Raw genomic sequence first — 26,428 nt, 5'->3', positions numbered from 1 at the left:
CCTAATTGCTCTCCCCCTAATGAGACAGCCTGCTCCCTCCCTCCACTCTCTCTTTTCGTGTCCATTTTGCCAGCTTCTAACCCCCTCTTACCCCCCTCTCATCTCCCCTCCAGGGAGGAGATGCCAACATAGTCTCAAGTGTCCACCTGCTCCAAGAAGCTCACTCCTCACCAGCATCCCTCTCCAACCCACTGTCCAGTCCAATCCCTGTCTCAAGAGTTGGCTTTGGGAATGGTTCCTGTCTTGGGCCAATAGAAAGTCTGGGGGGCCATGACTACCAGGGTCCTTCTAGTCTCAGTCAGATCATTAAATATGGCCTTTTTACAAGAATTTGGGGTCTGCGTCCCACTGCTCTCCTGCTCCCTCAGGGGTTCTCTGTTGTGTTCCCTGTCAGGGCAGTCATCAGTTGTAGCCAGGCACCATCTAGCTCTTCTGGTCTCAGGCTAATGTAGCCTCTGGTTCATGTGGCCCTTTCTGACTCTTGGGCTCGTAATTACCGTGTGTCTTTGGCATTCTTCATTCTCCTTTGATCCAGGTGGGTTGAAACCAATTGACGCATCTCAGATGGCTGCTTGCTAGCGTTTAAGACCTCAGACGCCTCTCTCCAAGGTGGGATGCAGAATGTTTTCTTAATAGATTTTATTATGCCAGTTGACTTAGATGTCCCCTGAAACCATGGTCCTCAAACCCCTGCCCCTGCTATGCTGGCCTCTGAAGCATTCAGATTATTCAGGAAACTTCTTTGCTTTTGGTTTAGTCCAATTGTGCTGACCTCACCGTACTGTGTGTTATCTTTCCCCTCACCTGAAGTAGTTCTTATCTACTATTTAATTAGTGAATACCTCTCTCCCACCCTCCCTCCCTCCCCCTTCTCATAACCGTCAAAGAATATTTTCTTCTCTGTTTGAACTATTTCTTGAGTTCTTATAATAGTGGTCTTATACAATATTTGTCCTTTTGCAACTGACTAATTTCACTCAGCATAATGCCTTCCAGGTTCCTCCATGTTATGAAATGTTTCACAGATTCATCATTGTTCTTTATTGGTGCATAGTATTCCACTGTGTGAATATACCTTAATTTATTTATCCATTCATCCGTTGATAGGCACCTTGGTTGCTTCCATCTTTTTGCTATTGTAAACAGTGCTGCAATGAACATGGGTGTGCATACATCTGTTTGCATAAAGGCTCTTATTTCTCTAGGATATATTCCAAGGAGTGGGATTGCTGGATTGTATGGTACTTCTCTTTCTAGCTTTTTAAGGAAGTGCCAAATCGATTTCCAAAGTGGTTGTACCGTTTTATATTCCCACCAGCTGTGTAAGTGTTCCCATCTCTCCACAGCCTCTCCAACATTTATTGTTTTGTGTTTTTTGGATTAATGCCAACCTTGTTGGAGTGAGATGAAATATCATTGTAGTTTTGATTTGCATTTTTCTAATGGCTAATGATCGTGAGCATTTCCCCATGTATCTGTTAGCTATCTGAATGTCTTCTTTTGCCCATTTTTTAATTGGGTTATTTGTCTTTCTGTAGTTGAGTTTTTGCAGTATTATGTAGATTTTAGAGATCAGGTGCTGATCGGAAATGTCATAGCTAAAAACTTTTTTCTAGTCTGTAGGTAACCTTTTTACTCTTTTCGCGAAGTCTTTGGATGAGCGTAAGTGTTTGACTTTTAGGAGCTCCCAGTTATATAGTTTTTCTTCTGCATTGTTAGCGATGTTTTGTATACTGTTTATGACATGTATTAGGGCTCCTAACGTGGACAACACTTTTAACCACTTGCTTTTTTAGTCCCTTTGATTATTCTTTATGTCTGATGCTTATACAATCTTACATATTTATGCCACTATATCTACTCATTTTCTGTCAACACAGGGAAGGTTGTCATAATTCACCCACAACTCCCAGCTCTGCATATTGTAATATCATTAGACTCCAATCCCCCAACTCAAACAACATAAATAAACTTCAATTATTGTTCCAATAATCATAAACAGTATCTCTTGATCCTCTATTTTCTAAGTTGGCTATGGTTCTCTTTTACTAATTTAATAGGCAGATGATGTTCATCCTAAAATATTTTTTATCTTGAGAAACAAAATTAAATTACTTTTTAACTGTGGGTCTCAAAATACACTGTTATGAACCATCAGTCTTTAATCGAATGGAGTCCCTTAAACCTTGCCTAGGATCAGACCATGGATGGTTCTTTGAATTTTTCATATAAGGGTTCAGGAAGCAGATTCATACATTTATTATAGCAATTGGGCCATCTTCTTACTACAGAGAGATTGTGGCACATACCTTTTAAAATTAACAACTGCTAAGCAAGAGGACTCACCTGCTGTTGTCCCTGTAACCGCTGTTGTAGTTGAAGTCGGAGTTGGTTGGGTGCAGCTGGAGGTCTGTTTAGAGTTTGCCTGGGCTGCATGCCCATGCCAGGTGAAAAGGCACCTCGGGGAGGTGTTACTTGAACAGGCACAGTCCCCAGCGAAGGTTTTTGCCTGACCATGCCTTGGAAAGGGCTAGGGAGATTGGCAGTAGGAGAAGGAGAAGAATAAGGCTGGGAATAAAGGTTGGGTCTTTCTTCCATCATCAAAGGTGGTGTTGCTTGTTGTGGTGGAAATCTCTCTGATAACACATCTAATCCACCACCCTGTTAGAAAAGACAGGACATTTTACAAATAAACTTCTGTCAATAAATGACATGTTTCTCTATACAATTTTGGCTATCATGAAAACAAGGTTATCTCTAGAAAGGACCATCATAATGTATTCATGCTGAAGTCACAGTTTCCCAACATTTTCTACCGAAATGAATCGCTTAGGACAGTTGCTTTTGAAATGGAACAACAGATTAACTGAGATGGTTACGATTTCAATAAAGAGATGATAATATAGTTAAAATAAAGGCCCTAAACCAATGAAAGGAAGCTGAAAGGTTTAAAAAAGAATACTATTGCAAAGCCTACAAAGCAATACAATTTATACTCAATAGGTTGCCATGAGAAATTCTTAAAGGAGGGGTTAATCAAGCATTTTTTAATACCAAATCCAGAATTCATCCTTTTATCTTATTAAAAAAAAAAAAAAATAGCTGATTTAACAGAATGCCAGAGAGTTACAGCTTTCAAACTCTTTGACTGTTACCCACTGTAAGAAATACGTTTTAAATTGTGGCCTGTTGTATATATACACGCACATTCATGTGTATATATGTGTGTAACTTAATGGAGCTTCATAAAACGTAAATTCCCCTTCTTATGGGCTTTGCACTCTACTATTTTTATTCTACACCTTTTATTCCATTAAAAAATGCTGACCGTGACCCACTAAATTGATGTCATCACCCCACAGTCTGAAAAATGCTAATCTGGAAGTTGGAGTGTCGTGGAATACATAGACTGAAGACAAACATGAATGAAGGATAAATCAAGTTTATTCCTGTTTTATTTAATAAAATAAGAGGTGATGATATAAATCTGGATGCTATTCTAGCTGGAGATTGTAAGATTCTTTCCCATAGTGAAAGGCTGAGACTTTCTGGTTTTTTAATCCTATGAACTGTTATAACATTTTTTGGTTTAAAAAGCCCATTACATAACTACATTTTGATAACTTTCACAAGGAGTAAATTATAAAATAGCTAAAACATAGTGGGAACAATATTGAAAAATCTTGCCTAAAATTCATTTTCTAGCTTCTCAAGGCTGCATCATTTAAATAAGGCCAACTTTGGTAAATACCTGAACAAGTTTGTCAATCCCCAGAGCTCTGTCTAGTTCAGCTAGCTCAGTTTCATCTTTGCCACTGAGGAAAGATACCAGCTGTTCAAGAAGAGCCTTCTCATCATTTCTTCCTTCTACTGTTGTTGGAGGACAGAGAAGCTCATCTAATTGTGAACTAATACACTGGCTGCAGGGTCGAAAGATAAGAAAGTTAAAGCTGATAACGGCAAGTAATTATTCAATCTGAAGAACATGAATCTATACACCTGTTGAAAAAACCCATTGCTGTGGAGTCAATTCCGACTCATAGCGACCCTCTAGGACAGAGTAGAACTGTTCCATTGGGTTTCTAAGGAGCCGGCTGGTGGATTCAAACTGTTGACCTTTACGTTAGCAGCTGAGCTCTTATCCTTTGCACCGCCAGGGCTCCATGAATATATACATATATGTATCTATATATGCAAATGTTTCTAGAAAATTCTCTGTTGAGATGCTCTGCAATCAATTCTAATGCAATGAAATGTTCTCTACTTCATGTACAGACATTAAATGAATATTTGGTATACAGCTTGAATATATTTTTCATTATTTTGTCAATCACTGAACTTTGTTTCCATATTCTTCATGCTGGCTTACAGAAATAGCCTGAAAAATTAACCATAGTTATGAAAGGGAAAAGAATTTTTGTTAAAAGTAAAAATTAAAAATCAGCAAAAAAGTCTGAAATAATCATTTAGCCTATATTCATATTTATTCTTATTCTATTTATTCTATGGTTGCTGTTAACTGTTGATAACTGAACCATAATCAGAATAGCATATATCATATTACTTAACTTTCAAAGACTATCAAATCATATTGACAGCATGACACAATTATCATTTACAAAAGAAATCAAATTAAAAAATGAAGCATGCTCGGTGTTAAACAACAAAACTAACTGCTCAATGATTACATGTAGGGATACATGTCCCATATTTTTATGCAAATAACAAGCACCTTCTACATTTATTTGCCAACTGCTCCCTCCCCACCAGGAGGTATTTTCATAAGGACTGCCATGCCAATTTTTCTCACACGTTGAAGTTAAAAGAAAAAAAAAAAAATTAGCATAGTACATTTGCAAAAATAAGTCATGGGGGAGGGAGTCATTAGCAAACAAACATAGAAGGTGCATGTTATTTGTATAAAAATACAGTAGTCTGATCAAAACCAATACCAAGTAATATGTAAAACCGAGAATTATATAGAAAATAATGCTAGTAAGAAAAAGAACATAATTATAAAGATTGTTCTTTTGGGAAGGGAAGAGGGAACATAGTTTGTAGTTAATGCTCTAAATCACAATCCTTCGCTACCTTGTGTTAAATGTACTCTGTGTTATGGAATAGTTGCTGTGTGGATTAAGAAATTAAGTTCAAACCAAGATGGGACACTGAGCAGACACAGAAAGTATCTTCCCTCTTTTGTAAACAAAGAGAAAAGCTGGACAAAATAATTATTTAACTGAAAGCTAAAGAGCAATAAATTTGTTGTACTAAGGCCAACTGATCCACAGATTCTGATGTATTATGGTACTCCATCAAAGCAAAGAGATGAAATTGAAAACAACAGCTGCCTACTATAGCAATTTCTTTTTTTTTTTTTATTAACTTTTATTAAGCTTCAAGTGAACGTTTACAAATCCAGTCTGTCACATATAAGTTTACATACATCTTACTCCGTACTCCCACCTGCTCTTCCCCTATTGAGTCAGCCCTTTCAGTCATATAGCAATTTCTTGATGATTACAATGCATACTAGTCTTGTGCTCATGCCGTAAATAAATCTGTTGAACTCAGTGTTCAAGCTCCCCCGACCCTTCCTTTTCACTAGACATTTACATCTATTAACATCTCACAAAATACTAATGTAGACTGGAATCCAGTTTGGGAAAAGTAGTTTTTTGTTTCAAAAGCTGGTATCTAACACCTCATAAAATATAAAACATATTACTTACTCTTCTGGTTTATTCTGATTTACAGCTGCCACTGTATTATTTGCCCATGGCATCTGATCGCCTGTTCCTTGTTGCCCAAATTGGTTATCAATTGCTTCCAATTCCAGCTCAGGCAACCCTAATTAAAGAAGAAAAGTCAAGAAGTGAGTATTACGATGGGGGATAAGAGGACAAAATTTCTCAGAAGTAATATATTGCATGGCAGATTGAGATTTCCCTATAAAATAGTAGCTCAATGATACAAAGGTCACTTATTCAGAAACAAATTGTCTAGAATGTGGCCACATAATAAAAAATAAGCAAAAAGGTGAGAAAAAGTCTCTGAGTTGAAGAAAATCTGATGTTAAAAAATTTGCACGAAGGTCGATGTTACCATAGGAGAATAACTCAGGACTTTATCAGAAACTATTTATTTTAAAGATAATCATAAAAGTTTTTGGTAACTGCGTTTTCAGTCTACAGCACATGAGAAAATGCTACAATAGGGACAGTGCCATTGCCATGAAACGAGAGATAAAAGAGAGAAAAACAAAAGATAAAAGAAGCTCTATAAAGGGCAGGACAATAACTAGAAGAACATCACAGTCTGGAGCCAGTTAGTAAAGGGACAAAGCTCTACAGTCATTAATCTTAGAACACAAGTGTATGATAACCGATGCTTAAAACGATGACAAATTAAAAAAGGGTTTGAATTATGGTTTGTATTTAAGAAAATAGTACATGCATTTTAGAAAGTTCTTCTGTGCGTATTTTTTTAAAGTTTTATGATTGTCTCTGTACTATTTATACTAGAAAAAAATTGGAAATAACCTAAATACCAGAAATGTAGAGACTGATTAATGAGTTATGGTGCAGATAGTTACAATGTACTGCTAAATTTTTTAAAAGCTTGTTCCAAGATACTATATTCAGAACAATTTAATTTTTATCAAACCATTTCATACACATTAATACAAAAAAAAACCGTGATAGACTATATAGCCTTGGTTGATTTTGGATGAGATTAAAAATTCCTTTTATTTTCTTTTTGTATGCTTATTTGTCATTTCTAAATGAACATACGTTAACTGATCATTAAAATAAAACTAAAAAAAGCTTTGGAGTTTTAAGAGAAAACTTATTTAGGTAGAATTCCTCTTTGTAATGGATGAAGAATAAGTAGATCTAAGCTAAACAAATCAAACTTTGATTCAATTAAAAGTTTTGTCTGCATGCTTAGCAGAGAGTAGTTTTTATTCTAAAAGTCACTTCAACTTTTTGGGACTTCCTTTGGAAGCTGTCTTCCATAAAGTTTTCCAGAATTAGCTGGGATCTTTTAGGAAATACACAAATTATCTCTCTCTGTTCAGGGAATAAACCTACTGTTTTTGGTCCTGTCTGTGTCCCTACCACAAACACGAGTAAGTACGTATACAAGTAGCACAAGACAGCCACAAAGCATTTGAAATTAATGCACCTGCTAGTCCCTCTGTCACAAAGGCAGCTGAAGTGGGGGCAGAAAACAAGCCCTTAGAGATCCCTGATCAAGCCATTCATACTTTTTATCATCTTTGCAAAGAGCTTAACATCATACTTTCTCTATTTAAAACCTAGTTAAAAGGAAACCGTTCTGTACAGCCCCACTAGTCACAATGGAGACAACAAGAGCCTCATATTATTAAATAATTAAAAAATTTGTGCACACAAAGCAGACAGCATTGTCTTAACCATGAGGCTGACTGTTGCACACTCGAATCCTCTAGCAGTCTGTACTGGCTTTGATATGCACAGTTAATTTTCTCCAGCTGTTGGTAAGGAGGTTTCTGGTTCAGTTTTGTGTTACATTCAGCAGTAAATGTGCACAGCAGCTACAGGGCTTCATTTTTAAAAATATGATGTAGACAAAGAACTAATTTCTATAAATCAGTAAGGAAAAAAACAATAACTCAATAGATAAAATAGATAAGTGGTCAGAAAATATGAACAGATCACATAAAATCACTGAAAAAATAATCTAATTCACAATAAGAGAAATGCAGGTTAAAACTACACTGAGAAACTTAAAACAATAAAGCAACCATCAGATTACCAAAGACAACAAAGTGAGTAATTCCATGCGTTGGTAAGGATGCTGGTTAGAGTGTATGGGTATAATCTCTAAGAAGGGCCATTTGGCAATATTTACCCTTTCACCCAACAATTCTAGTCAAAACGTATTTTTCAAATATACTCTCATATATGGTAAATTATCTCTATATAAGATTATTCATTCCAGCTTTCTAACAGCAAAAGATGCCTACCAATAGGCAACTGGTTAAGTAAATTTTGACACAACTATAAAATGAAACACTATGTAGTTATTAAAAAAAAAAAAGAATAAAGCTCTTTGTGTACTGATATGGAATGAGAGCAAAGGAACATTACGCCAAAAAAAAAAAAAAAAAAAATTAAGATACAGAACCGTAAATGTGTATGACACTATCTGTATTAAAAAAAAAAGATGTTTCTGTGTGTGTTTTTTGAAGGTAAAGAAGAAATAAATAACATTGCATCTAGGGAGACGAAGGGGAAGTGGGTGGCTAGGTACAGAACTGGGAAGGAAACTTTTCATTACGTATCTTTTTTTTTTAATGTTGAAGAATGTGAATATATTACTTAAAAGCAAAAACAAACCTCAGCAGAAAAATCACAACCTAAATGTAACCTCAAAAACCTCAAAGGCAGGGAAATTAAAATGGAGATCTTTTCAAATACTGCCAATGTTGTATGTGAAGCTCATTATTTTCAGCTATACAGTATCTTTAATATGACTACAAATTAATAAAATTAAAAAAATAATCATACCAGATTGTGTATGTTCACAAACCACGAAAACCACCACTTCAGGAGATCTTTAACTTACTCCAATGGTGTAGCCAATGCTCAAATATTTCAGAATTCTTCTAGAACTCTCTTAACCTGGCTGTTAAGTCCTTTAAGAAAATAAATCTAATCATAGTTACACCTATTTTGGTTTTTGGGGGGGAAAAAAAATGACAGTACTATTCTTTTTGGATCAACAAACTTGGCTCCAAACGATTTTGGAAAATTTCAAAAGTCAAACCTGCCCTCAAAGAATAGGAATTTGAAAAGATATAGCAGAGATTTTGACCAAGAGGCAGTTTTGCTCAATGATTTCTTAACCACTGCTTCCATGGGCGTTGATTATGGATCCAGGTGAAATGAGATCCTTGACAACTTCAATATTTCACCCATTTATCACAATGTTGCTTATTGGTCCAGATGTGAGGATTTTTTTTTTCTTCATGTCCTCTTCACTTTAAGCAAGTAAAGTTGCATCATCTACATATCAAAGGCTGTTAATGAGTCTTCCTCCAATTCTGATGCCTTGTTCTATTTCATACACTCCAGCTTCTCGGATTATTTGCTCAGCATATAGATTCAATACATATGGTGAAAGAATACAACCCTGATGCACACCTTTTCTGATTTTAAATGATGCGGTATCCCCTTGTTCTGTTCTTGAAGCACTTACTGAAGAAGTTCAGACAAAAGCCTTCAGTATCGATTACACCTCAACATAGAGAAAAAAAAGTCCTCGCAACTGGACCAATAAGCAACATCATGATAAATGGAGAAAATACTGAGGTTATCAAGGATCTCATGTCACTTGGATCCACAATCAATGCCCACGGAAGCAGTGGTCAAGGAATTAAAAGACATACTGCACTGGGCAAAACTGCTGCAAAAGACTTCTTTAAACTGTTGAAGAGCAAAGGTGTCACTTTAAGGACTAAGGCGTACCTAAGTCCTGGTATTTTAAATTGCCTCATATGCATGCCAAAGCTGGGCAATGAATTAGGAAGACCTAAGAAGAACTGATGTCTTTCAATTATGGTGCTGGCAAAGAATATTAAATATGCCGTGACTGCAAGAACGAACAAATCTGTCTTGGAAGAAGTACAGCCAGAGTGCTTCCTTGGAAGCAAGGAAGGCAAGACTTCATCTCACATACTTTGGACATGTTATTAGGAGGGACCAGTCCCCAGAGGACATCATGTTTGGTAAGGTAGAGGGTCAGTGTAAAAGAGGAAGAACCTCAACAAGATGGATTGATGCAGTGGCTGCAACAAGGGACTCAAACATAGCAATGATTATGAAGATGGCGCAGGACTGGGCACTGCTTTGTTCTGTTGTACGGAGAGTTGCTATAAGTCAGAACCAACTCAACTGCACCTAACAACAAAACCATCTTGATATGCTCTTGTAGTAAAAAAAAAAAAAAAAATTATTTACATCACTTGGTCACACTACATGACGTTTGTGTACACATAAACAACATGTTTTGAAACCAGGGATACTGAGATTTAAATTATGGAAAAAAAAAATTTTTTTTTTTTTTTTCCTGCACATACTAACTGGATAACTTTGGACGTGTTTTTGTCTCCTTGTGTGTTTTCCTTTTCACTCTCTGGATCTTAGTTTTTGCATACGCAAATAGATCTAAGGAGATTTTCTGGTTTACTGTGGTAGATGTATCACCTATATTTTTTCCTATCTCCAAAATGTCACTGAAATAACAGAAAAAATAACAGGGGAAAAATAAATCTATAGCAGAAAGTAAGGCAAAAGGAGAGCAATGGCAGCAGGTTAGGAAATGCAGGATTTCAAAGATAAAATACAGATGGAAACAAATAGATGTTTTGACACCTCAACTAAATTAATGAACTTTCAACAGGCAAATGAGAATATTTTCCAGGAAGGGGAGTTTTCCCAGGAGGACACCAGAACAACTCCAAGCTCAGTGGTCATCTGATCTGGGTAAAGGTACAGGCCATGGGCGATTATGGGCGATTGTGGGATAATTAAAGGATGACTGAACAGCTGCCACTAGGCCCCCGCCCTGAGTGCAGCTGACTCTGGAACCTACCCATGGGATTAAAGTGGTGAGTACATAACTCCAAAGTGGGAGTTCTGCCCAGGGAATCTCCAGAGTGGGTGCTAGGGCTGCCCTGAGGGATTTCCCCACTACCAAGCCTCACTCCCTCATAACAACAACTGAGAAACAGGGCTTCTATAATCAGAACCTACATTCACTGCCAGGGGAAAAGGGCTTCTCACTTTAGCTAAGGAAACACTAGCTACCAACATGTTTATTCCAGGTCTTTCTGGCTGACAGAGAGTCAAATCTCACCAAACGTTCAAGAAAAGTCAACAGTAGGAAAGAGAGATAGCAAATTTAACAAAGAAAGTAACTCCGAAGAAAAAAGGTTAGTACAGAAAATGGATGAATACTAGAGTAATGATAAGAAATATCACCACACAGATTAAAAAATCTATCAAATCCATAAAATTCTTTCATAAGACCTATGAAAAAGCAAAATGATTTCTGGAAATTAAAACATGATAGCAATGATTAACAGAAGGCAACAGATGGACTGAAGAGCCAAATGGATGTGGCTGAAGATTCAGTTTTTATCTGGAAAACTGACCCCACAGATTCTCCCAAATAATCTTTCCTACTCACAAAAAATGGACAAGCAAAAATAATGAAGCAAATCTTTCAAAGTTATGAAGGGAAATGATTTTGGACCAAGATTTCTGTACCCTGTCACAGCACCATTAAAGTATGACAGCAAAATAAATATATTTTCAGATATGTGAGGAAACAAAATCAAACATCTCTTAACTCTTTCTGATACAATTATCTACATATATTCTCTAGTGAAAGAACAAATGTATTAAAGAGAAAGACATGGGATAAGATGTAGCTAATAAAACCAACTATGAAAGGTTGTGAAATTTGAAGATAAAATACAGATTAAAAGCACACACACACACACACACACACACACATATATATGAGTCACAAGAAGGGTATGTAGACATAATTGTTCTGAACTCTGCAGTTCTCAGCATCTTTCACCCTTTACTAAAAAAAAAAAAAAAAAAAGCCTTATTTTGAAAGACTATGAGATTTAGAAATAATAATGAAATAACTATAATACATGAAAAGTTTAGAAGGTAAAAAACAGATTAAAAAAGTTAATCAACAGAAAGCAGGACCAAAAAAAAAACATAATAAATGAAAAATTGGAGATAAGATGCTAAACATATCCAAAAATCAAAATAAATGTAAATGGATTAATTCACCCACTGAAATGAGAAAAAAGAACATCATAAAACATATAGGCATAGAAAGACTAAAAATAAAAGGACAGAAAAAGATTAGGCAAGCATTAATCAAAAGAACTTCAGTATAGCAATTTTAACATCAGAGTAAAAATAGTTTGAGGCAGAGTTAAGTGGTTTTTGATCAGTCAGTATCCTGAGAAAACCCTTCCAGTCTCCGACACCTAGTGGGGAAGGGGCCCAGGATCAAAACAATCAATATGCAGACTTACATTTTATCCTATCTCTCTATACCTTACTGTTTCCCCATCTGTGTCTGATATCCCAGAGTTGGGAACTGAGCAGTTTCAACTAGAAAAAACTTTTGATGTCATTTTCATCTAATTCTTATGTTGTAGATAAAATAAGGCCCAGAAAATTTACTTGCTTGAAGTCACATTGCTAATAAACAGAGAATGTGAGACTTGAACCTAAGCTCTGACTCCTCATTCAGTGCTCTGGTCAGCTGAAAAGCCACTGCCAAAAATGGCATTAAGGACTTAAGATTCTTCTCTCCAGCTGCCTGGAAATCTTGGTAAACATCGAGGAATTGGATCATAGCAGTTGAAAGCTGTAGAAATACTGAAAAAAAAAGAAGTCTCACAACTGATCCCCTCAGAAGGGAGACAGAACATAGGTCAAGAACCCAGGCAAATTTTGAAAGTGAGCTGGTTAGTTTCCTTTAATTCAAGGTCACACGGTGGAATTTCACCATTGCTTTTTTCAACTTCAAAATTTGATGGGTAAAAAATTTTTGACAGCTCTATCTTCATGAATTACACTACTAAAAAAAAAAAAAAATCCCAGTCCCGACAAGTCGATTCTGACTCATAGCAACCCTATAGGACAGAGTACCCTCACACGTCTGTCAGTTTGTCATACTGTGGGGGCTTGTGTGTTGCTGTGATGCTGGAAGCTATGCCACCGGTATTCAGATACCAGCAGGGTCACCCATGGAGGGCAGGCTTCAGCTGAGCTTCCAGACTAAGAAAGACTAGGAAGAAGGACCCGGCAGTCTACTTCTGAAAAGCATTAGCCAGTGAAAACCTTATGAATAGCAGCAGAACATTGTCTGATATAGTGCTGGAAGATGAGTCCCCCAGGTTGAAAGGCACTCAAAAGATGACTGGGGAAGAGCTGCCTCCTCAAAGTAGAGTCGACCTTAATGACGTGGATGGAGTAAAGCTTTCGGGACCTTCATTTGCTGATGTGGCATGACTCAAAATGAGAAGAAACAGCTGCAAACATCCATTAATAATCAGGACCTAGAATGTATGAAGTATGAATCTAGGAAAATTGGAAATCATCAAAAATGAAATGGAACGCATAAACATCGATATCCTAGGCATTAGTGAGCTGAAATGGACTGGTATTGGCCATTTTGAATTGGACAATCATAATGTCTACTATGCTGGGAATGACAGCTTGAAGAGGAATGGTGTTGCATTCATTGTCAAAAAGAACCTTTCAAGATCTATCCTGAAGTACAACGCTGACAGTGATAGGATAATATCCATACACCTACAAGAAGACCAGTTAATACAACTATTATTCAAATTTATGCACCAACCACTAGGGCCAAAGATGAAGCAACAGAAGATTTTTATCCGCTGCTGCAGTCTGAAATTGATCGAACATGCAATCAAGATGCATTGATAATTACTGGCGATTGGAATGCAAAAGTTGGAAACAAAGAAGAAGGACTGGTAGTTGGAAAATATGGCCTTGGTGATAGAAACAATGCCAGAGATCGAATGATAGAATTTTGCAAGGCCAACGACTTCTTCATTGCAAATACCTTCTTTCACCAACATCAACGGCGACTATACACATGGACTTCACCAGATAGAACACACAGAAATCAGACTGACTACCTCTGTGGAAAGAGATGATGGAAAAGCTCAATATCATCAGTCAGAACAAGGTCAGGGGCCGACTGTGGAACAGACCATCAATTGCTCATATGCAAGTTCAAGCTGAAACTGAAGAAAATCAGGGCCAGTCCACGAGAGCCAAAATATGACCTTGAGTATATCCCACCTGAATTTAGAGACCATCTCAAGAATAGATTTGACGCATTGAACACTAGTGACAGAAGACCAGACGAGTTGTGGAATGACATCAAGGACGTCATCCAGGAAGAAAGCAAGAGGTCACTGAAAAGACAGGAAAGAAAGAAAAGGCCAAGATGGATGTCAGAGGAGACTCTGAAACTTGCTCTTGAGCTTCGAGCAGCTAAAGCAAAAGGAAGAACTGATGAAGTAAAAGAACTGAACAGAAGATTTCAAAGGCCCTCTCGAAAAGACAAAGTATTATAATGACATGTGCAAAGAGCTGGAGATGGAAAACCAAAAGGAAAGAACACGCTCGGCGTTTCTCAAGCTGAAAGAACTGAAGAGAAAATTCAAGCCTCGAGTTGCAATAGTGAAGGATTCCATGGGGAAAATATTAAACGATGCAGGAAGCATCAAAAGAAGATGGAAGGAATACACTGAGTCATTATACCAAAAAGAATTAGTCGATGTTCAACCATTTCAAGAGGTGGCATATGATCAGGAACTGATGGTACTGAAGGAAGAAATCCAAGCTGCTCCAAAGGCACCAGTGAAAAACAAGGCTCCAGGAATTGATAGAATATCAATTGAGATGTTTCAACAAACAGATGCAGCACTGGAGGTGCTCACCCGTCTATGCCAAGAAATATGGAAGACAGCTTCCTGGCCAACTGATTGGAAGAGATCCATATTTATGCCTATTCCCAAGAAAGGTGATCCAATCAAATGTGGAAATTATAGAATATCATTAATATCACATGCAAGCATGAGGGACACTTGAGACTGTGTTGGCAACTCCTGTCTGGAGGGGAGATGGGAGGGTAGAGAGGGTTAGAAACTGGCAAAATTATCACGAAAGGATAGACTGGAAGGGCTGACTCATTAGGGGTAGAGTAAGTGGGAGTATAGAGTAAGGTGTATATAAGCTTATGTGTGACAGACTGACTTGATTTGTAAATGGTCACTTAAAGCTCAATAAAAATTATAAAAAAAAAAATATCACACGCAAGCAAAACTCTGCTGAAGATCATTCAAAAACGGCTGCAGCAATACATCGACAGGGAACTGCCAGAAATTCAGGCCGGTTTCAGAAGAGGACGTGGAACCAGGAATATCATTGCTGATGTCAGATGGATCCTGGCTGAAAGCAGAGAATACCAGAAGGATGTTTACCTGTGTTTTATTGATTATGCAAAGGCATTCGACTGTGTGGATCATAACAAACTAAGGATAACACTGCCAAGAACGGGAATTCCAGAACACTTAATTGTGCTCATGAGGAACCTTTACATAGATGAAGAGGCAGTTGTTCAGACAGAACAAGGGGATACTGGGTGGTTTAAAGTCTGGAAAGGTGTGCGTCAGGGTTGTATTCTTTCACCATACCTATTTAATCTGTATGCTGAACAAATAATCCGAGAAGCTGGACTATATGAAGAAGAATGGGGCATCAGGATTGGAGGAAGACTCACTAACAACCTGCATTATGCAGGTGACACAACCTTGCTTGCTGAAAGAGAAGAGGACTTGAAGCACTTACTAATGAAGATCAAAGACCACAGCCTTCAGTATGGATTAGACCTCAACATGAAGAAAACAAAAATCCTCACAACTGGACCAATGAGCAACATCATGATAAACGGAGAAAAGATTGAAGTTGTCAAGGATTTCATTTTACTTGAATCCACAATCAACAGCCATGGAAGCAGGAGTCAAGAAATCAAAAGACGCGTTGCGTTGGGTAAATCTGCTGCAAAGGACCTCTTTAAAGTGTTGAAGAGCAAAGATGTCATCTTGAAGACTAAGGTGGGCCTGACCCAAGCCATAGTATTTTCAATCGCATCATATGCATGTGAAAGCTGGACAATGAATAAGCAAGACCGAAGAAGAGTTGACGGCTTTGAATTGTGGTGTTGGCGAAGAATATTGAATATATCATGGACTGCCAAAAGAACGAACAAATCTGTCTTGGAAGAAGTGTGGCCAGAATGCTCCTTAGAGGCAAGGATGGTGAGACTGTATCTTACATACTTTGGACATGTTGTCAGGAGGGATCAGTCCCTGGAGAAGGACATCATGCTTGGCAGAGTACAGGGTGAGCGGAAAAGAGGAAGACCCTCAACGAGGTGGATTGACACAGCGGCTACAACAATCAGCTCAAGCATAAAAACAATTGTGAGGATGGTGCAGGACCGGGCCGTGTTTCGCTCTGTTGTGCATAGGGTTGCTATGAGTTGGAACCGACTCGACGGCACCTAACAACAACAACAAGGACAGAGTAGAACTGCCCCCAAAGAGTTTCCAAGGAGCACATGGTGGATTTGAACTGCCGACCCTTTGGTTAGCAGCCATAGCACTTAACCACTATACCACCAGGGCTTCCTACACTATTAAAGTGTCTCTTAATTAGGAGAACACTATACCGGGTTAGCACAATGAGGACCTATTTTAAAACTGTGTCTCCTAAACAGCGCTCCATGGAAAACTCATTCTGTGGGGTACCATGTATTTCTTGAGAAAAGAAAATTTAGTCGAATAAGTGTGGGAATTGCTGGGTTAAAGAAATCTAAACTGGCTTCTTTAACACAGGACATCTCAAAACTTTTATTACTCATCTTTATAAGCCTATTGAAACTTCAACAATAGGGGAATGTATGGGCCATTGAGCACTTGCCCAGTGTATTTTACTACAGAATCTTCTCTTTTTTGCAACACAAAGCAGTTAATGTTTAAGGAATACACTTTGGGAAATATGATCTGACCCAGCATTATATTTCTAAAAGTCTTGCTATGGGATGTTTTGGTAAGAACACACAATTGTTCACCTTAACATCAACTGTTCACCTTAACATTAATTACAAAAGGGTAGGTGTTATACTGTAATTTCAAATACACACAGTGAGTGAAATTCATATATCTAAATGTATGTATACTGCATGTATCTGTATGCATTATGTATATATATTATTTATAGTGGTGTTAATGAAAAGAGAGTTCATTCTCAATAAAACAAAGGTCTATGAAATAATGATAAGAGACAAAGTACTAATCCACGTCATCATTAAACATTTAAAATAGAGTTTGTACCAACACATACTATTCAGTCTGGTAGTGGGTCTGGCAGTGGTGGACTGAAGAGAAGTTGGCAGGATCTCTGATTTGATGGGGACACTGGTGACTGCACCGTCCATCCTGTCTGCTTCACATAAGCCTGGCAGCTGTGCTGCCTTCTCCAGCGTGGGCAGCAATTGATCAAACTGATCAAGGTCAGCTGTGAACTAAAAATGGAAACCAAGTTAGAGGAAACATACTCCACACTTTCATCTAAAACAATGCAGAAAAAAATTCCTGCTTTAAACTCCATGAATTAAGAATGACGACAAGAGAATGAAGAGAGAAGAAATAATTAGAACAATTGGGACCTCTTTGAAATGACACGATCTACGTATTCCATTGGAAAAAACACTTTGGATGCATATAATATTAATATACTGCAGGATATAAGATAATAGATACATAGTATTTGTCTAACATATCTTGATGTAAAACTTATGCAAAGGAAGAAGAAGACTGCACTGGAAAGAAGAGTCAAAAGTACTGTTAGAATGATGGCATTATGGGTGATTTTTCCTGTCATATTTTTAAAATTTTTATTAAATGGCTTACTTTTATGATGAAATGGAAAATAAATTTACACTGACATAACCTTTTCCTCAAAATTTAAAATAGTTTGGGAAATTTTTTTTTTTTTTGAGCATGATATTCATTTATTCCTTGCTGATTCACACAGACATCTCTGGGGAAATGACCAACAGGGATAAATCTTCACTCTTCTTATTTTCTGTAGGTGAAATTTTAACACAGCCATTGCCAAACCTGTCATTCATTTCTCCTACAAGTGTTCAGTAAGCTAATGTATGCTGAGAACTGTCAGAGCCATTGCACACATTAAAGGTATCTGTGTGCCTATTAGCAAGTAGGATTGATATAGGATGATAGGCCAGGTTGATCCCATCGGGAAGCTGGACCAGAATTAGGAGGAGTATATTCTTGCTATTTTTTTTTTTTTTTTTAACTTTTATTGAGCTTCAAGTGAACGTTTACAAATCAAGTCAGTCTGTCACATATAAGATAATATACATCTTACTCCTTACTCCCACTTGCTCTCCCCCTAATGAGTCAGCCCTTCCGGTCTCTCCTTTCGTGAAAACTTTGGCAGCCTCCAACTCTCTCTATCCTCCCATCCGGGAGATTTTTTTATAAATAGTACATCAGCTTTAAAGATCTCAAAAAGGCTACTTTTCACTTAAGGATTTAATAATATAAGAAGATCTATAGAAGACAGGAAGTCCCTACATCTGTCAGGGTTACGGCTAGAAGAAAAATGGCCTTTATTTCTACTATATTCTTCAACTATAACTACTTTAGGAGATAATTCATCAATATATAATTTCCAATTCAGTAATATCATCTGTTTGGGTTTCAATTTAACGAAATTTAACTAAAATTTCTGGTTCTAAATTGCATAAATAGAATCATATTTATGTATTCTTTAAATGTCCGGCTTCTTTCCCTTAACATGATGCTGCTGAGGTTTGGACACATTGTCGCATATAGCAGTAGTTCATTCATTTTCACTACTGAATAGTATCCCATTGTATGACCAGATCACAATATATTTACTGTTCTACTGTGGTGTATTTTTGTATTGTTTCTAGTTTGGGGCTAATACAAATAAAGCTACCATGAACATGCTTGCACATGTCTTTTGTTAAACGTGTTCAAAAACCACAAAGGAAAAGATCAAAAAATTGGGCTACATTAAAATGAAGGACTTCACTTCATCAAACAGCACCATTAAGAGAATGGAAAGGCAAGTTATAGCACAGAGAAGACATCTGCAAATAATGTAACTGATAAAGGACTCTTATCCAAAATATGTAAAGCACTCTTAAAGTCAATAAGAAAACAGGCAAGAGCTGAATAGGCAATTCACAAAAGTGGATATCCAAATGATCAATAAACATTTATGAAGAAAATGTAAATTAAAACTATAAGATATCACTACATACACCCCAGATATAAAAAAAAGTGGTGCTAACATACACCCCAGAATGGCTAAAATTTAAAAGGCTGACAATACTGAGTTTTGACAAAGACATGGAACAGCTATAAAGAATTCTCATACTAAGGAAAATTGTCTGGCATTACTACTATGGGTGAACACACACGTATTTTCAAAAAAAAAAAAAAAAACCCAAACCCACTGCCGTCAACGTCGATTCTGACTCATAGCCATCCTACGGGACATAGTAGAAATGCCTTGTAGAGTTTCCAAGGAGTGCCTGGTGGATTCGAACTGCAGACTTTTTGGTCAGCGGCCGTTGCTCTTAACCATTATGCCACATGCTCTTAAGATCCTGTAATTCCACTCTTAGGGATGAACCCACAGAAATGAGTGTACATGTGAACCAAAATAAATGCACTAGGATGTTCACAATGGCATTGTTTTATAAAGCTGTTGCTTTTGAAGTTAATTTTCATGAGTCGGGGTTTTAATACAGTTATTATTTAAAGCTGTTTTTCAGCTCTAAAATGAACAATATTAGTAGTTGTACCAAGAAACGTGGGACACATCCTTACCCTCTAAGAGCACACATGTAAATAAAACAGTATAATTACAGATGGTAAATAGAGATGATACAAAGTACTATGAGAGCAGAGATGAAAGAAAACATCTAACTAGGGCTCCTGGGGAAGGCTTTACAGAGATGACGTTTGAATTGGTTTGTGAAGGATGAGTAGAAGTTTGGCAGGCACAGAAAGGAGAGTAAGGCAGAAGATGCTGAGAAGAGACATGGCTTATTTCAGGAATGGCAAGAACTTCCATGTTCCTAGAATACAGTATGACTAAGGGAAGAGAGAGAGTTTTGAGATGAAGGCAGAAAATTAAGCTGGTTCAAGAAACTGAAGGACCTGTGCATACAAAGTGTGAATCTTGTTTCACAATGGAGTCTTTGTAAACGCATTCTCAGCTATTTCATGAATGTCTATATTTTGTCTCTAAATAAACTGTAAACTCCTAGAGGGAAGGGGACCATATTCTCTGTTTTTCTTAGACTCCTTCAAAATCCACAGCAATTATTCAATAAATGAAGTTGCTTGTTAATTATCACCACACCCCCATCCAAGTCTCATACAGAGGTTTCTAATCCGTAACAACTACCGAAAGGTTTATTTTTATTCACTTCTGTTTCAGGACATGTTATATATCCTACTACCCCAAATACTCAAGTCCCCATTGCCTGATGAGGGTTGAGGGTAGTTAGAATCAGATGAGAAGGAAAACAGCCTTAAAAATGCTTGAAAGGAAATAAAAAGCAAGCCAGGCTAGGTAGCCTTGTCCTCCCCACATGTCTCTTCCACTTCTTTTACATGAGAGATTCCCAGCGTAGCTACATATCAGTTCTCTGGGGAGCATCTTTGTCTTTTTTTAAAATAATTTTTATTGAGCTTTAAGTGACCGTTTACAAATCAAGTCAGTCTGTCACATATAAGCTTATATACACCTTACTCCATACTCCCACTTGCTCTCCCCCTAATGAGTCAGCCCTTCCAGTCTCTCCTTTCGTGACAATTTTGCCAGTTTCTAACCCTCTCCACCCTCCCATCTCCCCTCTAGACAGGAGATGCCAACACAGTCTCAAGTGTCCACCTGATACAAGTAGCTCACTCTCCATCAGCACTCTCTCCTACCCATTGTCCAGTCTGTTCCATGTCTGATGAGTTGTCTTCGGGAATGGTTCCTGTCCTGGGCCAACAGAAGGTTTGGGGACCATGACTGCCGGGATTCCTCTAGTCTCAGTCAGACCATTAAGTCTGGTCTTTTATGAGAATTTGGGGTCTGCATCCCACTGATCTCCTGCTCCCTCAGGGGTTCTCTGTTGTGCTCCCTGTCAGGGCAGTCATCAGTTGTGGCTGGGCACCATCTAGTTCTTCTGGTCTCAGGATGATATAAGTCTCTGGTTCATGTGGCCCTTTCTGTCTCTTGGGCTCACAGTTATCGTGTGACCTCGGTGTTCTTCATTCTCCTTTGATCCAGGTGGGCTGAGACCAACTGATGCATCTTAGATGGCTGCTTGTTAGCATTTAAGACCTCAGACGCCACATTTCAAAGTGGGATGCAGAATGTTTTCATAATAATTTTGCCAATTGACTTAAAAGTGGGGAGCACCTTTGAAATACAAATTCCTGAGTTCTATTCCAAGAGATGAGGATTCAAAAGGTGTGGGTATGTGAAGGAGGTCAGGGAAAATGGTATTTTTTTAAAAGATCCAAAGACATGAACTCTGATTTTATAGAAAGAAAAGAAAAATCTACTTCCTTAGCCCCCGCTGCCTGCTGTTGTCGAGAGGGTTGTGTTAATATTGTGGCCCTCCAAAACTCCAAAGAGAACTTTTGAGGGCATCCTGTGATTTTTTCAACCATTGATACAAACCTCTTAGTGTATGCCCAATGGATAGGACAAAACAGAGCCTGGAGCCAAATTTGGTCTATGGTTGGAGTAAAATAAATGAAAAAGAAAAAAATAACTAGGAATATTCATTCTGTGAAGCAAGAAAGTACCTACCTGATTCTGGGACTCCAGTTTAACTTCCTCAGGGGCAGGTTTGGTCATTGGGGTTGGGTTTGTGTTACAAGGATCCATCTGTTCTTTCTTTTCCACTTTCACCTTCACATCATCGAGGCTCAGGTTTGGAGTTGATCTTAAATCTTTCTCATCTTTATCTAAAAGGTAGCGTAGGAGCTGATGGTCTTTTGATTCTTTCTTCTTTGAAGCATCCAGTTCTAGTTTTATAGTGGAGCTCCCTTGCACCTGTCCCGTCACTGACACAGACGTTGATGCACTGTCCTTTTTATCTGGCTCAACAGACAAAGTGGTGATATCTGAGGGGCTACCTTCCTGTAAGAGCCGGTGCAGAATTTTGTGCCGTTCCGTCAGTGAGCTATGAGAGGAGGGGCAAGAACCGCCAGAAGAGTTACCAGAGGCAGAGTTGGAAGTGCCCGTGCAAGACAGTACATCTTTACAACTAGTGTCTATATCAGCATGCCGTAATTGCTGCTCTGCAGTTGTTGTCAAAAGCTGCACTAGTTTGTGACTGGTTTGAGAGTATTTATTGTCCCCATCTGAGAGTCTATCATTGTTATGCAGAAGCCCTGAATCCAGAGGTTTGCCATCACTAGAGCTGTTGTCAGACTGAATCATTTCATTTAAAATGGATGTAATCTCTTTGTTGTCTTTGGACTCAGCTTTTGGTGGCTGTATATTTAATCTGCTAGGTGAATTCTGTGAGCTCATCTGCCTGAGGACTGGAGAACTGGCGGAGAAGCCGACGGAGTTATTGGGTCCTTCGTTCATACCCTGTAAAGACGTTACTGGGATGTTTGAGTAAGATCGGTTACTATTATTACAGGCGCTATTTGTCATGCCAACAGGGGAGCTCAATGTCGGAATATTAGGAGAAAACGAATTGTTTGGCATCCTGGGCCTTGCTGCCAATCCAGAACTAACTTGTCTCCTTGGAGACATGAACTGTGCTAGGGTTATTCCCGTACCTTCCATAGAAGAATTATTGAGGTTTAAAGAGGGATTACTGCTCTGAGAACCAGCCTGTCCCTGGTTTAAGGCAACACTGGTTGCAATCTGATTTCCAGGTGGGCATCCAAAACTCCCTTGACTGTTGCTAGAATTACTATGACTGCTGCTATGAAGGTCTGAGCTCTGTTGGCGGTTTACTCTGGTGGGTGCCATGTTGCTGTTGGATGGTGGCAACGTGGATGAACGGGCCACACTGTGAGCTGGAGAGATACTGGGATTGACCGTGGGGTTTACTCGGGGAATTGACATTCCAGAATTACTGTCATCTTGAGGAGAAAGCCCACTGTGTTCCCTAAAGGGAAAAAAGACATTAGTCAAACCTCATTTGTTTCCATTAAAACCTTTTTTTTATGATGCATATTATAAAACAAGACCATTAACCTCATTAATGCTGTAAACTATCAAATAAAGAACTTCTGTATCACTTTTAGTTAAGGAAAAACGGTGGACTGTTGAGTGCTGCAATGAAGTAGTATGAAGTAGTAGCTCTCACTTAATAGAAAATAGTGCTTATGGTCCCTCAAATATGGTAACGATTTTAGTGACGTGGGAAAGAAATCTTTCTTAACCTTGGAAAGAAATCCAATATCCAATACATATGTACTTTTAACCTTTCCTAAATTTCATACAAACAATTAGCATTACAGTAGCAGTTTTGGTTGAAAGAGAAACATCCCACACATTTGTTTACAAAGCCCTTTCTCACGACTCCCTTGTTACAGCTTTTAAGTATTTCAACTCCAAAGAGGAAGACTGGGTAAGGAAAATACTGTGTCATTGATGTGAAAATTAAAAAGTGTGATATGCAGACATAGCAGTGTTTTGAAAGAGAAATCACAATACGAAAAAAAAATTAAACTAACGGGAGAAAGAAAAAAGAAAACAGAATACCGAATTCAGGTTTTCACTGAGTTCTTTACTCAAATTCATAGCTATGACAACAGATTTGTGACTGGTATTACCATGGTCCAGTAAGCAAATACATCCGATGAGAAAAAGATGAACTGAGGGAAAGTATCTCAGCTTTTGTTTCATGCTAAATTTTAAAGTTTTAAACGCAGGATTTGAAAACTTAATAGAAGACTAGTTCCACGGATTTGCCATGTATACCAGTGTAAAACATACTTAGAAATATTTAGAAAATAGAGGCCATGATGTTAAAAAAACCTCAAGCTGACAGTTTAATGATTTGTAGTTTCTGTGCAGAAACTTGTCAACTTGAAATCAGGAGTCATCGAATTTGCTTTTAGGAAAATAAAGCATCTCTTAAAATCAAAGTCATGATAATGTTAACAAACTCTGAACTCTGTTATAAGACCGTAAGTTCATAGATGGAAAGTTGTGGATTTTTAGCCACCTTTTTTGGTTTTACCCCCTTCAACACATACTTTCAGCCTCACCTTTCCTGTCTCCCTTTGCGAACTTTGAAGCTACGGTAAGGCAACAAAACTATAAAACCCAATATAGACATGCTGATTATATATTCATCACAATAGTTTTATGCCTACTGTAGAATTTTTGTTTTTAGCCATCAAGAGTATAAAAACTGTTTCCTAAGAAGAGATATGTGAAGTGATTTACTTCATCTGAAGCTCTCCAAATAAGTAGTACCTGTCGATGATATGAATTCCCATGATGAAAGGCTGCATGTCTGGAGTCTGAGGATAGCAAAGTTTACACTTGGTGTGGGCGCTAAGCATTGTCCCATCATTCAATATGAATCTATAGGATGGGCTGGAGGCAGTGCCACGAGTCATCACTGTTTCAAACAAAAAAGAAACCTAGTTAAAATTCTGACACTTGTACTTCGGGCAAAGGAGAGTTACCAGGCCTTATTTCTACCTAGAACCTCATTCTAAATGCCCTCCCAACTGCTCAGACTGAAAATAAGAAACAGTTCAGACAAAGCTGACAACTGAGGGGGAAAAAATGATTCCAGTTGAAATATACCACTTGATGACAGATTTTAATTTAGTCCTACTTGAATGGGTGCCTCCTCACATAAGCTATGATTATGAAGAAACCCCAAGCAGGGAAAACATTAACCTTAATCTCTCTCTGTAATGGGGCAGCTCTTCAAATTTATTAAATATCCACTAAAAAATACCAGGAAGTACTCTCCTCCCCTCTTTCACTGTTATCTCTAGCATGTTTTTTTTTTTCCCTTTTGTTGGCTATTTTAGAAACAGTTTTATAAAAAGTTCTGAATAGTTTAAAGAGTATCTTAGCTAAAATCCAAATTTAATATTTAACTCAGGAGTATGAATCACTAAGGTCCCCATTTGACAAATTATTAGATTCATCTACATGTATCACTTTCGATGTTTGAATTTTTTAAGTTAATCAGCAAATTAAGATAAAGCCAATGATTACTAATATAAAGAACAAAAACCAGGGTAGGGCAGTCAATTCACCGTATAAACAACATAATTTACTTTGGTCTTAAACCGACAAAATTCTAACCATTTAGAGTGTTTATTAAATACATAAACGCTGTATCAGACTACTAAGTAATAAAATATTACTGATGTTTTAGTAATACAATAGAATTCTATTTTAAGAAAGATTTAATTGGTAGATTCAGTTATAACAAGGTTAAAATTATATCCACTGAAACATGAATATTACTACGAAAAATGATTACTCGAATTGAGCCTATAATAAATGTAAGTTCTATTTTTTCAAAGACATTTTCACAAAGGGCTTCAATTATATTTTAAAAAACATAAAAGATACTTTAAGTTGCTGATTAATAAATCATTTTGAAGCTACATATTAGTGGACATAAAGAGAAGACATGTTCTATTTTACTGTCTTAGGTACATAATTAAACTATAAGAGGACATAGTGTATTGTAAATCTATAGCATACATAAATCTGCCTAAGTGACAAAACCAGGATATAAACTTAATTGAAAGGATTAAGACTTACACCTGCCCAACCCCATTCCTTACCCATCTAGCAACTTCAGCTCAATCACTGGCACACTTACCAAATATAACACATAGGGAAATTTAGTATCTAATTAAACAGTAAATGATGAAAAAGACTCTTTAATGGAAACTGGTAATTTTGTGGAAAGGATCTAAGTGTTTGCTATAGCAAAACCTGAAAACTATCAACAATCTCAACAATTAATATATTTTAGAAAATATAACTACAATGAAAATATGGCATTTTAAAATAAATAATTAACCTGGGATCACAGAGCTACAGATACATAAAGGGTCAGACAAGACAGACAATGTATTTCACGCTACTTTTCTTTGAGTCAAAATCAACTCAACAGCAGCAGGTTTGGTTTTGGTTTTTTGCTTTTACCATTTTATCCATTTCCTCACTACTGTTTATTGCTCTTCACAATCTCCTGATTCTGCTGGAAGACACTCACCATCTCTTCATCATAGAGCTGCACTGTCCAATATGGTTGCCACCAACCATACTGGCTACTTTTAAAGGAATTTTATTGTGGCAAAATTATATAACAAAACATTTGGCATTTAGACCATTTTTAAGCATACAACTCAATTAATAGCATTCACCATGTTGTACAACTATCACCACTACCCATTTCATATGTGGCTACTTAAAATAAAATTTAAACTCAGTTCCTCAATCACACTAGCCACAGTTCAAGTATTCAACAGCCCCACGTTGCTAGTGACTATCATATTGGACAGCACACCCCTATACGATCTACTTTCAACTTGCATTTCCAACCGTATCTCCCATTACTTCCTAAATGATTCTATTATATCCCTTCAAATGGGAAAATACATTTTTACATACTTTTCTTTTTCAGCTAGAAAAACCTTAAAGGCTAATACTGTGTC

General features: G+C 37.5%; 1 protein-coding gene across 12 annotated transcripts in view; it reads right to left on the bottom strand.

Moving 5' to 3' along the window:
* NCOA1 (nuclear receptor coactivator 1) overlaps positions 1–26,428 on the bottom strand; it is a 279,928-nt gene that overhangs the window by 35,928 nt on the left and 217,572 nt on the right. For all 12 annotated transcript variants that reach the window (XR_010323560.1, XM_064295108.1, XM_064295105.1 and 9 more), the window contains 6 exons: positions 24,207–24,354; positions 21,567–22,887; positions 17,034–17,214; positions 5,733–5,850; positions 3,752–3,920; positions 2,347–2,661 (listed from right to left, as the gene is read on the bottom strand). Coding sequence is in view for 11 of the 12 variants with exons in the window: in XM_064295108.1 (XP_064151178.1) it covers positions 2,347–2,661; positions 3,752–3,920; positions 5,733–5,850; positions 17,034–17,214; positions 21,567–22,887; positions 24,207–24,354 (2,252 nt within the window). In the remaining variant the exon portion in view is untranslated. The remainder of the gene's footprint in view (positions 1–2,346; positions 2,662–3,751; positions 3,921–5,732; positions 5,851–17,033; positions 17,215–21,566; positions 22,888–24,206; positions 24,355–26,428) is intronic.

The sequence above is a fragment of the Loxodonta africana genome, chromosome 12 (genome assembly GCF_030014295.1).
Source record: "Loxodonta africana isolate mLoxAfr1 chromosome 12, mLoxAfr1.hap2, whole genome shotgun sequence".
In the NCBI taxonomy this organism is placed as follows: domain Eukaryota; kingdom Metazoa; phylum Chordata; class Mammalia; order Proboscidea; family Elephantidae; genus Loxodonta; species Loxodonta africana.
The sequence above is the reverse complement of the archived record's forward strand: the minus strand, read 5'-3'. Positions and strand labels throughout refer to the sequence as shown.